The sequence below is a fragment of the Periplaneta americana genome, chromosome 6 (assembly GCF_040183065.1).
Source record: "Periplaneta americana isolate PAMFEO1 chromosome 6, P.americana_PAMFEO1_priV1, whole genome shotgun sequence".
NCBI lineage: Eukaryota > Metazoa > Arthropoda > Insecta > Blattodea > Blattidae > Periplaneta > Periplaneta americana.
Genome location: NC_091122.1, coordinates 96380688 through 96392690, shown reverse-complemented (window position 1 = coordinate 96392690; position 12003 = coordinate 96380688). Strand labels below are relative to the sequence as shown.

Sequence of the window (12003 nt, the reverse complement as noted above, 5' to 3'; positions counted from 1 at the left end):
ACTCAGGATAGCCGAGGTACGGTTGTGGTGTAGGACGATGTCGGGAATAATACCAAGCCGGCTACTTATATAAAAGGCAGTGTAAACTCCAAAACTATAAGTTTATTGTCGTATTCACTTGGTAAACCCTAGAGTATGTATTTCCGGCTGACTTATAATTCAGTCGTTGGTCGCACTTCTGTATCGACTCTATGGCAGCTCTGAACAAACTCTCTCCGATACTATAAATTCAATACTCTGTCCAGTACACTATGAACGAAGCTCCTAAACGTTGACGAGTAGTCTCGCCGATGACAAAGTTCTATCTATCGAGTCTTCGCCGGAAGAAAGACTATTAAGTTGGGCCGCCGACACCCAAAAAAAAGATGTCGACACGGAAAGAAGTAGTTGTCCTGTCGACACGAAACGAAGTAGTTATTGTGCCCTGTATGGAGGGCCGCCGACACGATAAGAAGTTGTGATCCTCTCCGCTCCCCGTCACCCTTATTTATAAAAACCTATCCTACGCTAAAACTAACTATCCTATTGGCTAAAAACTACGTCACTTAACCGGCCTAAAATCTATTCCCTATAGGTCCAAAGTGACCTCATAAGCTGAACCAAGATCTCTTCTTATTGGGCGCGAAATACATCTCTAAATTTAAACTTTGGACTTCCCACAACATCAAATTAGTTAGTAGATCTTTCGAGAACCCCGTTCTTTGAAAATCCGAGCTTTGCAATAACTTTCCCACGGGTCCAGTCCAACTTTAGGATTCTATGCCTCAACGAGTCTCTATGCAAAACCCTGCCCAAGGTGGCCATAAATCTGTCCGATTCTGACAAGTGACGAGAGGAAGAGAAACATCTGCGTGGGAAGCTAATTCTAACCAAGTCGCCAGAACATCCCCGCGAATACAAGTAAACTAAAATATGGAGATATCACTTCGCTATTAAATCGGCCTCTCCCTCTCCTAATTACTGCTTCACCCTACTAATCGATGTGCTCGTTATTATGGAGGTCACTTAAAAAGTGTAATTTAAAAAAAAATTAAGTACAGATTAATAAATTGCATTCTACAACAATGTTTACAGTAACAGTGTTCTCTATTAATTCAATTTGATTGCCCCACAATAAGGCTATGAAAACCATCACATTCTACTGGAACACCTTGTATAAAACACATGCTGTTGAAAAATTATTTGAAATGAGAACATGGCCTGATGTATCAATATAAGGGGAGGAAAAAATCGAATAGTTATGCGTGTCTTTATACAACGACAACAACAGCAGCAGCAGCAGCAGCAGCAGCAGCAGCAACAACAACAACAACAACAATAATAATAATAATAATAATAATAATAATAATATACACTCTATAAAACTAGTTTATGGTGGTCCTGTAACTACTTCATAAACCTACTCTTAATGCCTTGTTATATCTAAAATATTTTCCATTACCTTACTTCTAGTCGACGGCAATTCGAAAGGCGGTAGTGTGCTAGCGTTTGCGTCGAGAGAGACAGATAAAGGGCGCAAAATAGAGTACAACATTGCCACATCGTACTTCACGCACACGTGCAATACAAATAGCGCAGGAGAGAATTTAGATTACCAAAAGACAATAATGACCGTGGCCGTTGATTACTGTAAGCATGACACCAAACAAACCCTCTTTCCTTCACTAACAATATTTTTTGCACTGTTCTCAATCTTATACCATATGCTTCTGCAATCGTTTCTTGCGCGTTGGCAACGTTGCAGCCAGCATCAAGATGGCCGGCACTGTTCTGCTCGTCAATGTTTTTAAAATAATTATACACCTTAAACACTATTTTCCGCGCCTGCCTGTGCAATACTTGCCTTTTTACAGTCTCTTCTTCCATTTATTTATCTTACACACACACAGTAAATGTTACATTTACTTATTCAATGTATTGAAACACTCACACGTGAACAAACGAACTCGGGAAGTACTTGTTATAGACTGATTCCCATTGGTTCTAATGTACAAGCTTGTGACGTCACATACCAGAAATGCTGCGGCGCATATAGCAGCTGACCGCCTTTCGAAATGCCGTCTAGTCGAGATATTATTGTAACACGACGAGACTTCTACATGATTATGCAATATTTTATTTGTAACCAACAGCAATTCAATATTTATAACTTCACTTTCTCTTCCCATCTAACTTATGAACAGCAATTTACCCAATTTTCCCGAACTATTTTCACTAACAATTCCGCATCATTTCTTATAGCCTATGCTATTCTGTTGTTTAGTTTCAAAAATTTCTCTCCCATAAATAATAAATGATTTTCTGAAATTCTGAACGTCCTTTACACTTATTTTGGTATTGACATGGACTTTTACAAACTGTAAAATTTGAGAGTATATGTCACGTTATTAAGTCTGTACTGATAATTTTGTCGTGAGCATGATCAAAGAAGAGGATTTATCAACATCTGAAATAAGCATGAAAAAATATTGAATTTACTAATAATTAGTCCATTTTTGTCTCAACTGGAAAGCAGCCTTAATCATATCATTAATATATGGACAAATAACGCCTAATATGGAAAACTCCTAAGTAACTCGAAACATGAGTATGATTTTACGACTATAAAAACTTTTGGAATTATTTTAAAATGGGAATTCAATCAGGAAATGCATTCGTAGAACAAAAAAATCTGCCCTGTATGAGGGATACATAGGCACATATTATACAGAACTCACCTCACCGGCTCTGCGAAGAATGCGAAAGAAATGCATCAACTGTTACTCATTTCAAAGCTACTTGAAACTATGATCTCTGACAGATGAAATAAATTATTATTATTATTATTATTATTACTATTATCATTATTATTATTATTATTATTATTATTATTATTATTATTATTATTATTATTCGTCAACTTCCGAACGTTTACAGTATAAGCTTCATAAAACATTACCGAATCACTATAGCTGTGTTAATCACTGAGGTAGTGAATGGTCAAACGTTTAGCCTGTCAACACTTCTCATCAGTTCCTCTAAATTCCCACTCCCAGCTTCTCCTGTGATGTTCTTCTCCGGCCAGTCTAAGAAATGAAACTACGTGTCCAAATTTCACGAGAGGATACCTGCGAGGGGAGTATGATTCTTGAGAGGTGAAAGGAGAGGGTCAACTAGTAACTCAGCTCCTCTGAAGGAGCAGGTGGATGGGGATGGTGTCATTGGCTGGCTGGGACAAACAAGGCTGAGTCATTGGCCGGTCGGTTCTGTGTTGGGGTTAGTTGTAAGAGTGGGGAAAAAAAACTCATATTCCTTGTTCGGATCTTCTCCGGAAGTGCGGACTGTACGGTTGTGTTGGTCTAAATGTTTTATTTTTGTTTTTGGTTCGCAAACGGAAGGGGTCTATAGTCAGTAATGCCCATTTTGAACTTAGAAATTACAAGGACTAAAGAAAGGACGATTAACTGCATAAAACTCATACAAAAACATTTCGAACTGGAAGAAAAAATTAGCGATGTTATGGAAAGACGTCACGGAAGAGAAAAGAAATTCTGAAACAAAATAAAAAAAAAACTATAAAAATGAAGGAAATAATGATAATAAAATCATTTAAATTACGTGAGAACTAGGAACTAAGTCTTCAATATGAAATTTACAAGTGAGGTTATGTGTGTGCAATACTTAACCCAAACTCATTTGACGAGCTATGGTCGCGCGAGATTTACCACACCAAAATATCTTAGTAAGACATCTTAATCAGTAAGCACATACTTTTTGGCGTAACTTCTGATAAATTTTACATAAAAATCTTGCAGTTATTTTTTCTATCAATATGTTTACATCACACTGCAAACTCATCTGCAAACTGGACATAAAATGCTAGTGCAGGGAATTTAAATACGAGTCCATTGGGTTAGGAATGAAATGACAAGAATGCTGTAATGACAGCTGTAACAAAGTGATTTGCATCTGCCGAGTCACATTTTTACGAGCACGCCATACAGGCTCTTGTCCATCGCTGGCAAAAGTGTACAACGAATGGTGGTGACTATGTGGAAAATAAATATATGTAGCTGAAATCTTGCTCTATTTAACTGCGTTATTATGCGCTCTGTACCTGTTGTAGTTTGTGAAAATAAATAGGAGGCCTTACTTTCGGAAGGACCCTCGTACTTAGAAAACTAACGAAATTACACGCCTTGTTTCACAGTAGAGGTGGGGAAAAAATAACGTAACTGTTATTTTGGAATACACGTTCCAAAATGACGCTAGAACGAAATACTTGCTGTTACAAAATAGGCCTACTCGTTTCTCTTTGGAACTAGTGGGGCCAACTTTTAGGAAACACTGGGTGGGCTCAAATATTTGAGGTATAGGTTAAATAAATGTCATAAGTATAATGATAAATTACTGAGTGGGCTCGGATTTCACGAGCCCATATACGTTGACGCCATTGTTTGAAAGCAGAATTGGGAATCCTTTCGTCGCACTGAAAGAAATGTTGGAATCTAAAGTGAAAGATAAATAGTAAAGATATGAACAGCCTCTGTAAAAAATGTACACATTGTCTTGAAACTAATGTTACTGAGTATAGGATTCTACGAAATAATTATTAACATAATGCCTGTATTGGAATATAGTAACTAGGCTACGTTGTGAATTTTATCAAGAGAGATGAAAATACAGAGATTATGTTTTATTTACAAATATTTTATATTTTTAGTTTCATTACCAATTCTTGAAATTAAACTAAATTCTATTGAAACATGACTATTTTTCTTATCTACAAAAATACAAAGGTAAATTTTCATATTTCATTACAATGAGATTATTACTCATCATGACGGTATTAATATGAATTTTAGCACGGCTGAAATGATTATAGCTTTTATTTACTAATTTCTGGAGAAATTGAACACCATTGTAAACTTGAGCTGAGTAAAAGAGAAAGAATAGATTAGGTTTCATTTACCATTGGGATCCACTTCTATTTCGTGACCAATAAAATTTATAAATAATTTAAAATTGCGTTACATTTCCTGCTTCGAACAAACCTGATCTATGAATTCAATTTGGCATTAGCAAACTTTCTTTTCCACGAATTCACACCTCGGCTCACTATGACACATGGCATACAGGGAAGTATGTGATCATTAGCGTCCTAAGTACCATTATTATATTACATACTAGTTGTAGCACGTGGATGTTTCAAAATACCACTGTTACATTAGATACTAGTCAACTGTGCTGTTCCAAGCTACCACTGTGCACCTTGTAGTTACATACAAGTTACATAGGGTAAATTAGGGTCTGTTGGACAATCGGATATGTTGGACACTTTGTACTTTAACGTGTTAACTCGCCACTTGTAGGCACCACATTCTGCTAGAAGTCAATGATTGACTTCTAGCAGAATGTGGTGCCTACAAGTGGCGAGTTAACACGTTAAAGTACAAAGTGTCCAACATGCCCGACTGTCCAACGGACCCTAATTTACCCTATGGTACTGTTATTGGGAACCAAGTATTTTCAAGGAACTGGAACAGTTGGAATTGTTACGAGAAAATAATAACTTTTCCCATCTCTATTTCAGAGTACTTCTTGTTTAAAGGATTGTCTCGACATCGATAAGACAGTTGCTCACCCGAGTATCGATAATCGTGTGATAAGCACAGCGTCAGTCTGATCGTCCAAATACCGGAAGCCGTGTGTGGACTATCGCACAGAGAATTTCTAGGAAAGTGGGAACGCTCGTGATAGGCAAACCTGTAAAAGTCTATGCATATATTTACAAAATGAGAAGGTCATAGAATAAAACTGACTGCAATTATTCTGCACTAAGAGAGTCTCATACCTCTGAGAGTCGTCGGGTCTGGATCCCCTAACTCCGGCATATATGGCTGTGAGGATGAACGGAAGTCCCCAACCTGTGGCGTGGAACCAGCGCATGACGACGCGCTCCTTGACGAAGACGACGACGAGGGCGAGGTGCAGATGGAGACCCTCGCAGAACATCCACATGTAGTTGGCCACCATCAGGTACTGCAGTACTATGTGCAGCGCCTGACACCACTCCTGCCCACAACACAAGCGATTTGTATTGCTCTGCCACAGCTGAGCACAGCAGTAATCTATAATGTATGTATGTATTTATTCACACTGCAAATAGGTATATACCCGGTAACTAATTACACTAAATAATGACAATTAATAATAATAATCACAATTAATAAAAATACAATTTATAATAAATTAATAATAATAATAATAATAATAATAATAATAATAATAATAACAGGGAGCATTCTAAATTAAAAGAAGCACGATCACTTAAAATAACATTTAAAGTAAATCTAATTTGTATCTTAACCCCAAGTTCGAACTAAAACCCACGAGTATGATATGTTCATACCTACACAAGTATCTTTCAGTACTACAATCATTTCATTGACAATTCACTCACTGCACTGGAACTTCGACACATTTCACTGATTCTATCCTGATTTCACTAACACTTCAAAAACATTTCACTGTTCAAATACTTTGCACTGCCACAATAAACTATAAAGCTTCACTGACAGAAACATGCTTCACTGACACAACACACTTCACTCTTCACTCACACAACACACTTCTTCACTGGTACAACACTTCAATAACAAAATATCAATTATACCCTTTAAATAGGTGTACAATATACTACCGTCTATTAGAAAAGTCCTTAAGCCTATTTTTAAATGCACTTTTTATAATAGAGTAGTATAGGAGGTAAATTTGTCTGTTTGTATGTAGGCCTACAGTAGGCACGAAGTAACTGTGTCTGTAGTCCAGTGATAGCAAAATGTGATCTCGCGACGTAAAACCAGACCTGGGTAAGTAATTACAAATAATGGCCATTGCTTGTCAATATATTTTTTCATTAATAATCGTCCTCGTATGTAATCGTGAAAACTTTGTAACTAATTCAACAGTTCATAGCATAAATACACGTCAAAATATGACTTTCATATTTCATCGGCAAGTCTATCATGCTATCAAAAAGGAGTGCGTTACATGGCACTAAATATTTTTAATAGCCTCCTTATCGGTATAACAATGAAACTCAAAACATAAGATTATTTAGGGCCAAATTAAAGAAGTATCTAATTTCTCACGCCTTCTATTCTGTAGGTGAATTCATGACATTCAACAACGCTTCATGAAATTGATACTAAAACTTCGTGTTGTACTAGTAGACTATATTGTAAACCTCTTCTGTATATATTTCATCTAGACTGTGAGTATAAATGAAGACTTTATAATAGTATTAAGTTTTAAGACTTGTTCCATATTCTAGCTGTGAAGCTATGTATGAATACCATAGAATGTTAATAAATACAATACAATACAATACAAGACGTTACAATAAGTTATACTCCTCCTCGCGAGAGAGTGATGTTTAGGGTTGACGATTTTTTTTTGTTAAATTTATTTATACACGCTTTAACATCTATGGTCAAATTGCGTGATTAGGATCTATGGATATACCAGTAAGCCGTTGTTACTATTGTTGAGTTGCTGTTTTTATTATGTGTTGTAGATGACTTGTGTTAATGTAACTGATTATAGATTTTGATTAATATTTATGATATTGGTGAATGAGGCGGTGATGAATCATGGCATGTAAATTTCCAATTCGGCATTTTCCTTTGTAATTGAGGGAAACAATGAAAACTACCAGTCAGATTAGCAAGCCACGGGGTTTGAACTCGGGACCTCTCAAATGAGAAATTCATAATTCCGTATCAGACATTTAATATTATAAAATACATTTACAGAAGCCTACATACAGATTGGAAGTTATATAACTGTGCATATTGAATGGGACGATAGAATATAATTATAATAAATAAAAAAAGCCTATTATGCGTTTTCTAAGTAAGTTCATTGTTATTAGAAGCTTAGGCTGAAAGTCTGCATTGTTTGGCAAGGAGCCTTATGGACATATTGTACAGGATAGAAATCTATGATGACAGCTTTAATCTAGACAAGATCACTTAGCATACGTACACTCTATCGATGTAATTAATTTAGCTTCAAAGGATGCCAATTGTTTGGTGTCGCAGACCAGAAGCACAGAGTACCACTAAAAGTGTTTGAGACGGCTTGTAATACTGATTAAGGTTTCAGGGCTGTTTAATGAACTCCGCCCTTTTCATGTTAAAGTGGGAACCACAATGCACCCACTGGGGTTGAAGTATTTAGGGTTAACCAAATATAATTATATTATTTACTATTTATATATACATTAAAACAATTTTCTCCAATCAACTAATTTAGAATTTAGCCTATGACATCCCTTGAGGGCTAAGGCCTCCTGCACGTAGGCGGGTAGCTCTCATTCACTCTTTAGGTGAGCTAGCCTAGAGAGTGTTCGGCCTTGTTCTCTTGTTCATCGTCTCTCGTGTTGGGTATGAAGCACTTTCACTGGTTTACGGTCACTATTCACTGATTCTGCCCCGCACTTCGCATCATTTCACTATTCACATATTCATTCCCGTTGCTGCTGGCACTTTAGAATGCATTTCACTTTTCACCGATTGACGTTTCCTTAGACTTTTTTCTCCACGTTGATTTGCTTCTTGCACGCCTCGTTCACTGCTTCCCCGCTCTCTGTGTGAATGTATCCGCCCATCTGGTTCTCTGTCTTCCTGCACTCTGCTTCCCTGTCCTGGGGTCTCACATGGTCACTCTGTATGTTCACTGGGTGTCACGCATCCTAGCTACGTGGCCTCCCCATTTCCAATCAACTGTTAGAACTTTATAATCTTCCATTCCACTTACGTTTGAGAGTTCATTGAGGACTAAATGTGTTGTTTTTCGTATGCTTGTTTCGTTTTGCTTTTTATTGTGAATTTGTTTCATGCTCAGTTGGCAAAGAAACTGCCTATAGGCTAAAAGGTCTTGGATTCTATCCCAGGTGGTGGTGGTAGGAATTTTATTGTTTGTGAAAATTCCGTAATGGCCCAGGATTCATCGAGTCCTCTATAAAATTAGGCACCGGGTCTTTCCCGGAGGTAAAAAGGCGATCGGAGCGTGGTGCTGACCACAGAATCTCATAAAAGTATGGAGCTCTACTACCATGTACCTTTATGACTTGTAATTTTTCATCACTTATAGACTAAATAAATTACGGTCGTTCTTCAAATCTGAGAAACCAACCTGCGGGCGCAGACATGGAGACTTTGACAGTGACAATGGCACGGGGACGTTGGGGGAAGAAAATTCTGAAAATATGAAAGTACTCGTGATTTCGCATCCTTGCAAGGAGTCTCGGGGCTGGCTGAATGTCTGTGTTACTTCCAGGCTAGTTGTTGGTCACTTGTGTTACTTCGGGATTCGCCTTGTCATTAAAGAAACTTACAAACGGCATTCAGAAGAAAAAGGCGCGTTTGACGTTGTTTCGGAGGCGCGCGGTACGTCGTGGCTGAGGTGTAACGCTGCAAACCGGAAAGTCGCAGGTTCGATTTCCGATAGGGTCATGATTTTTTCCATCGATCTAATCCTTCCAGCCGCACTATGGCCCTGGGGTCTACTCAGTCTCTAACAGAAATGAGTACTAGAGGCATTTTCTTGGGGGATAAGCGGAGGACAAGTAGGATTGCCATCTCTACTTCCATTAAATGCCGATTTTCTGTAAAGGTGGGAGCCTTCTGGGGCGATTTGGCCTGTCATGGAGTTGACATTACCTTTACCTTTTGACGATATTTTATGATTAATTTCTTCAAATATGAACTGTATAATATATAGTACTGCAAACTACATCAGTAATTCTATCAAATTCCAAATGAATCTGCAACTTTTTCTTCAATTTACTACGTAAATAAATTCAGCTATCTGCAGTCCATTTTGAACACGGTTTACACTTTGTTTCAACGTGTAAATTCTTGTGCCGTTCCTTAATAAAATTTCCTTCTGAGGAACTTTGTAAATAAGTCTTACCTATTAGCGTAAAAATTCCAACCGAAGAGGACAGCTGTCTCTTTTTTGATAATGTCATTCTAAATGTACAAAAGAAACAACATCTTGCATAAAAGCCTATTTTGTACAAATTAATTAATTGGCATGTTTAAAGCTTGAAGTTAGAAGATATTGGTTTTATCGAAAATCCACATTTCATAATTATTTATTATGTACAACCATGTAAAAGAATGGAATAAATTTGACTAACTTGATTAAAAAGAGCACCATTTTTCAGTCATCAGAATTCTTACCTTTACTTGTAAGAGAACTATGTGCATAGCCACTTCCGGTATAGGTCAGGCGGTAGTGCATTTGTCTACTGAGCGGGAGCTGCACTAGGCGTGAGTTCGACTTCCGCTTGTTTATCTGGTTGTGGTTTTCCGAGATTTTCTACAGCAGTAATGTGAATGTCAAGTAATCATATGGCGAATCCTCGGCCTCATCTCGTCAAATACCATCTCACCATCATCTGTTCCATCGACGCTAAATAACTTAGTAATTGAAACAGCGTCGTTAAGTAACGGACAAAAATGAAAGCTCTGTGCTAATGACTGTAGATATACATTGCGGCTCTTGCGAACTTTTAGTTCTTGCTATCAACTTCAAGACAGAGACAGACGGAATTATTGATCACTTGATTTTCGAAAAAAATTAAATCGTCAAATACAGGACAAATAGAATCGCGGCTCAAATCTTCTGAGACTCATTTAGAGTGTTTTGTCGTGTGAAGAAAATCACGAAAAACCCACAGGCAGAAAGGATGGTTTGCTAGAATTTAGTCAAGTGGATGTTTTATAACTACAACCTTCATTAGGTCTTGAGGAATTTTGCAAAAGAGACCATGCTGAATATACTCGCCAAGAAGATAAAATGCAGTGGAATTCTGAATGAAAGCGACTGGGAACAGACACAACTGCTATCCTCGGTCTGATCATTCAACATCAGTCGCTGATAAAACCGCAATTATAGCTGTATCTTGATCAGTAGAGATCTAGTCAATTTCATCACCAATCTGCCCTGTGAGGTGAGAGAATATATAGCTTCTATCTGTAGATAACGTCATACTTACTCCATTGTTCTTGACGACTGTGGGGTCTGCGATGACATATTTGTACCATATCAGCCACATAATGTTGTTGGAGGCGAAGGACAGGAACAGCTGAACATGAACAGCAATCCGCGTGCATTTTAGAGACCTGACAACACCGTACAACGCAACAGTTTATGAAAATTAAAAATAATTATACCCATTTGTATCTCGTTTGTGTATGTACTAACCAGTGTTACTTTAAATTAAAATGGTATTTCAAAAAGTGCATTATTCTGGTTTTTATATGAAGTTCTCAAAACATTTCAAGATGTTTGGACGCTGCCTGATGAAATTTTTATGGCAATTAACACTACGAGGACCGGGACTTATAGCATTTGTGAAATTTTAATTTTCCTACCAATTTTTTTCTATTGTTCTATTAAAATTATAGCATATAGCCTATTAACCTGTTGTATCCTATGGAATACTTTGTCAATTTAAGGGTTAAATATCAAAATAGGTAAAGTGATCGGTTGGTCCTAGTGTTAATTAATATTGGTAAAGGGGAAAAATTTAGAGTGGAAAATGTAAAAAGAAAAACATAAGCGTGTTTGATATATCTTTGTAAGGTATATTGAACATAACTGAATAACTATGCTAGCTCCAAGACTCTGGAAATTAATAGTTTCGCTCTGGAATTAGTCGTTCCAGTGAAAATACTTACAAATTTTTGAACAAAATGAAGGCCTCCTGGTTACAATGAAGAGATATTCAAATCATTTAATATGTGGCAGTACAAAAGTATTTGGGGAAATATTTTTAGATCATTGCCCCCTCTGTAGAATATTACATTACAAAAGAGTTTCATGCTGTAGTCATTAGAGGTGTAGTTGAAATTCACAGAAATATTATGTAGTGATATAAGACTTGGACCCGAAAAGGCTCTATGTACCGGTACTTACTGTAGGCATACATTGGCCCACTGCGCGTCT

The 12003-nt window shown here is 37.2% G+C and overlaps 1 protein-coding gene across 1 annotated transcript in view; it reads right to left on the bottom strand.

Annotated features, from left to right (window-relative positions):
- The window catches only part of LOC138701512 (calcitonin gene-related peptide type 1 receptor-like), a 1012748-nt gene that overhangs the window by 22753 nt on the left and 977992 nt on the right, over positions 1 to 12003 (bottom strand). The window contains exons 10-11 of the mRNA XM_069828480.1: positions 11051 to 11177; positions 5834 to 6054 (exon numbers count right to left, since the gene is read on the bottom strand). Of these exons, the coding sequence (XP_069684581.1) occupies positions 5834 to 6054; positions 11051 to 11177 (348 nt within the window). The remainder of the gene's footprint in view (positions 1 to 5833; positions 6055 to 11050; positions 11178 to 12003) is intronic.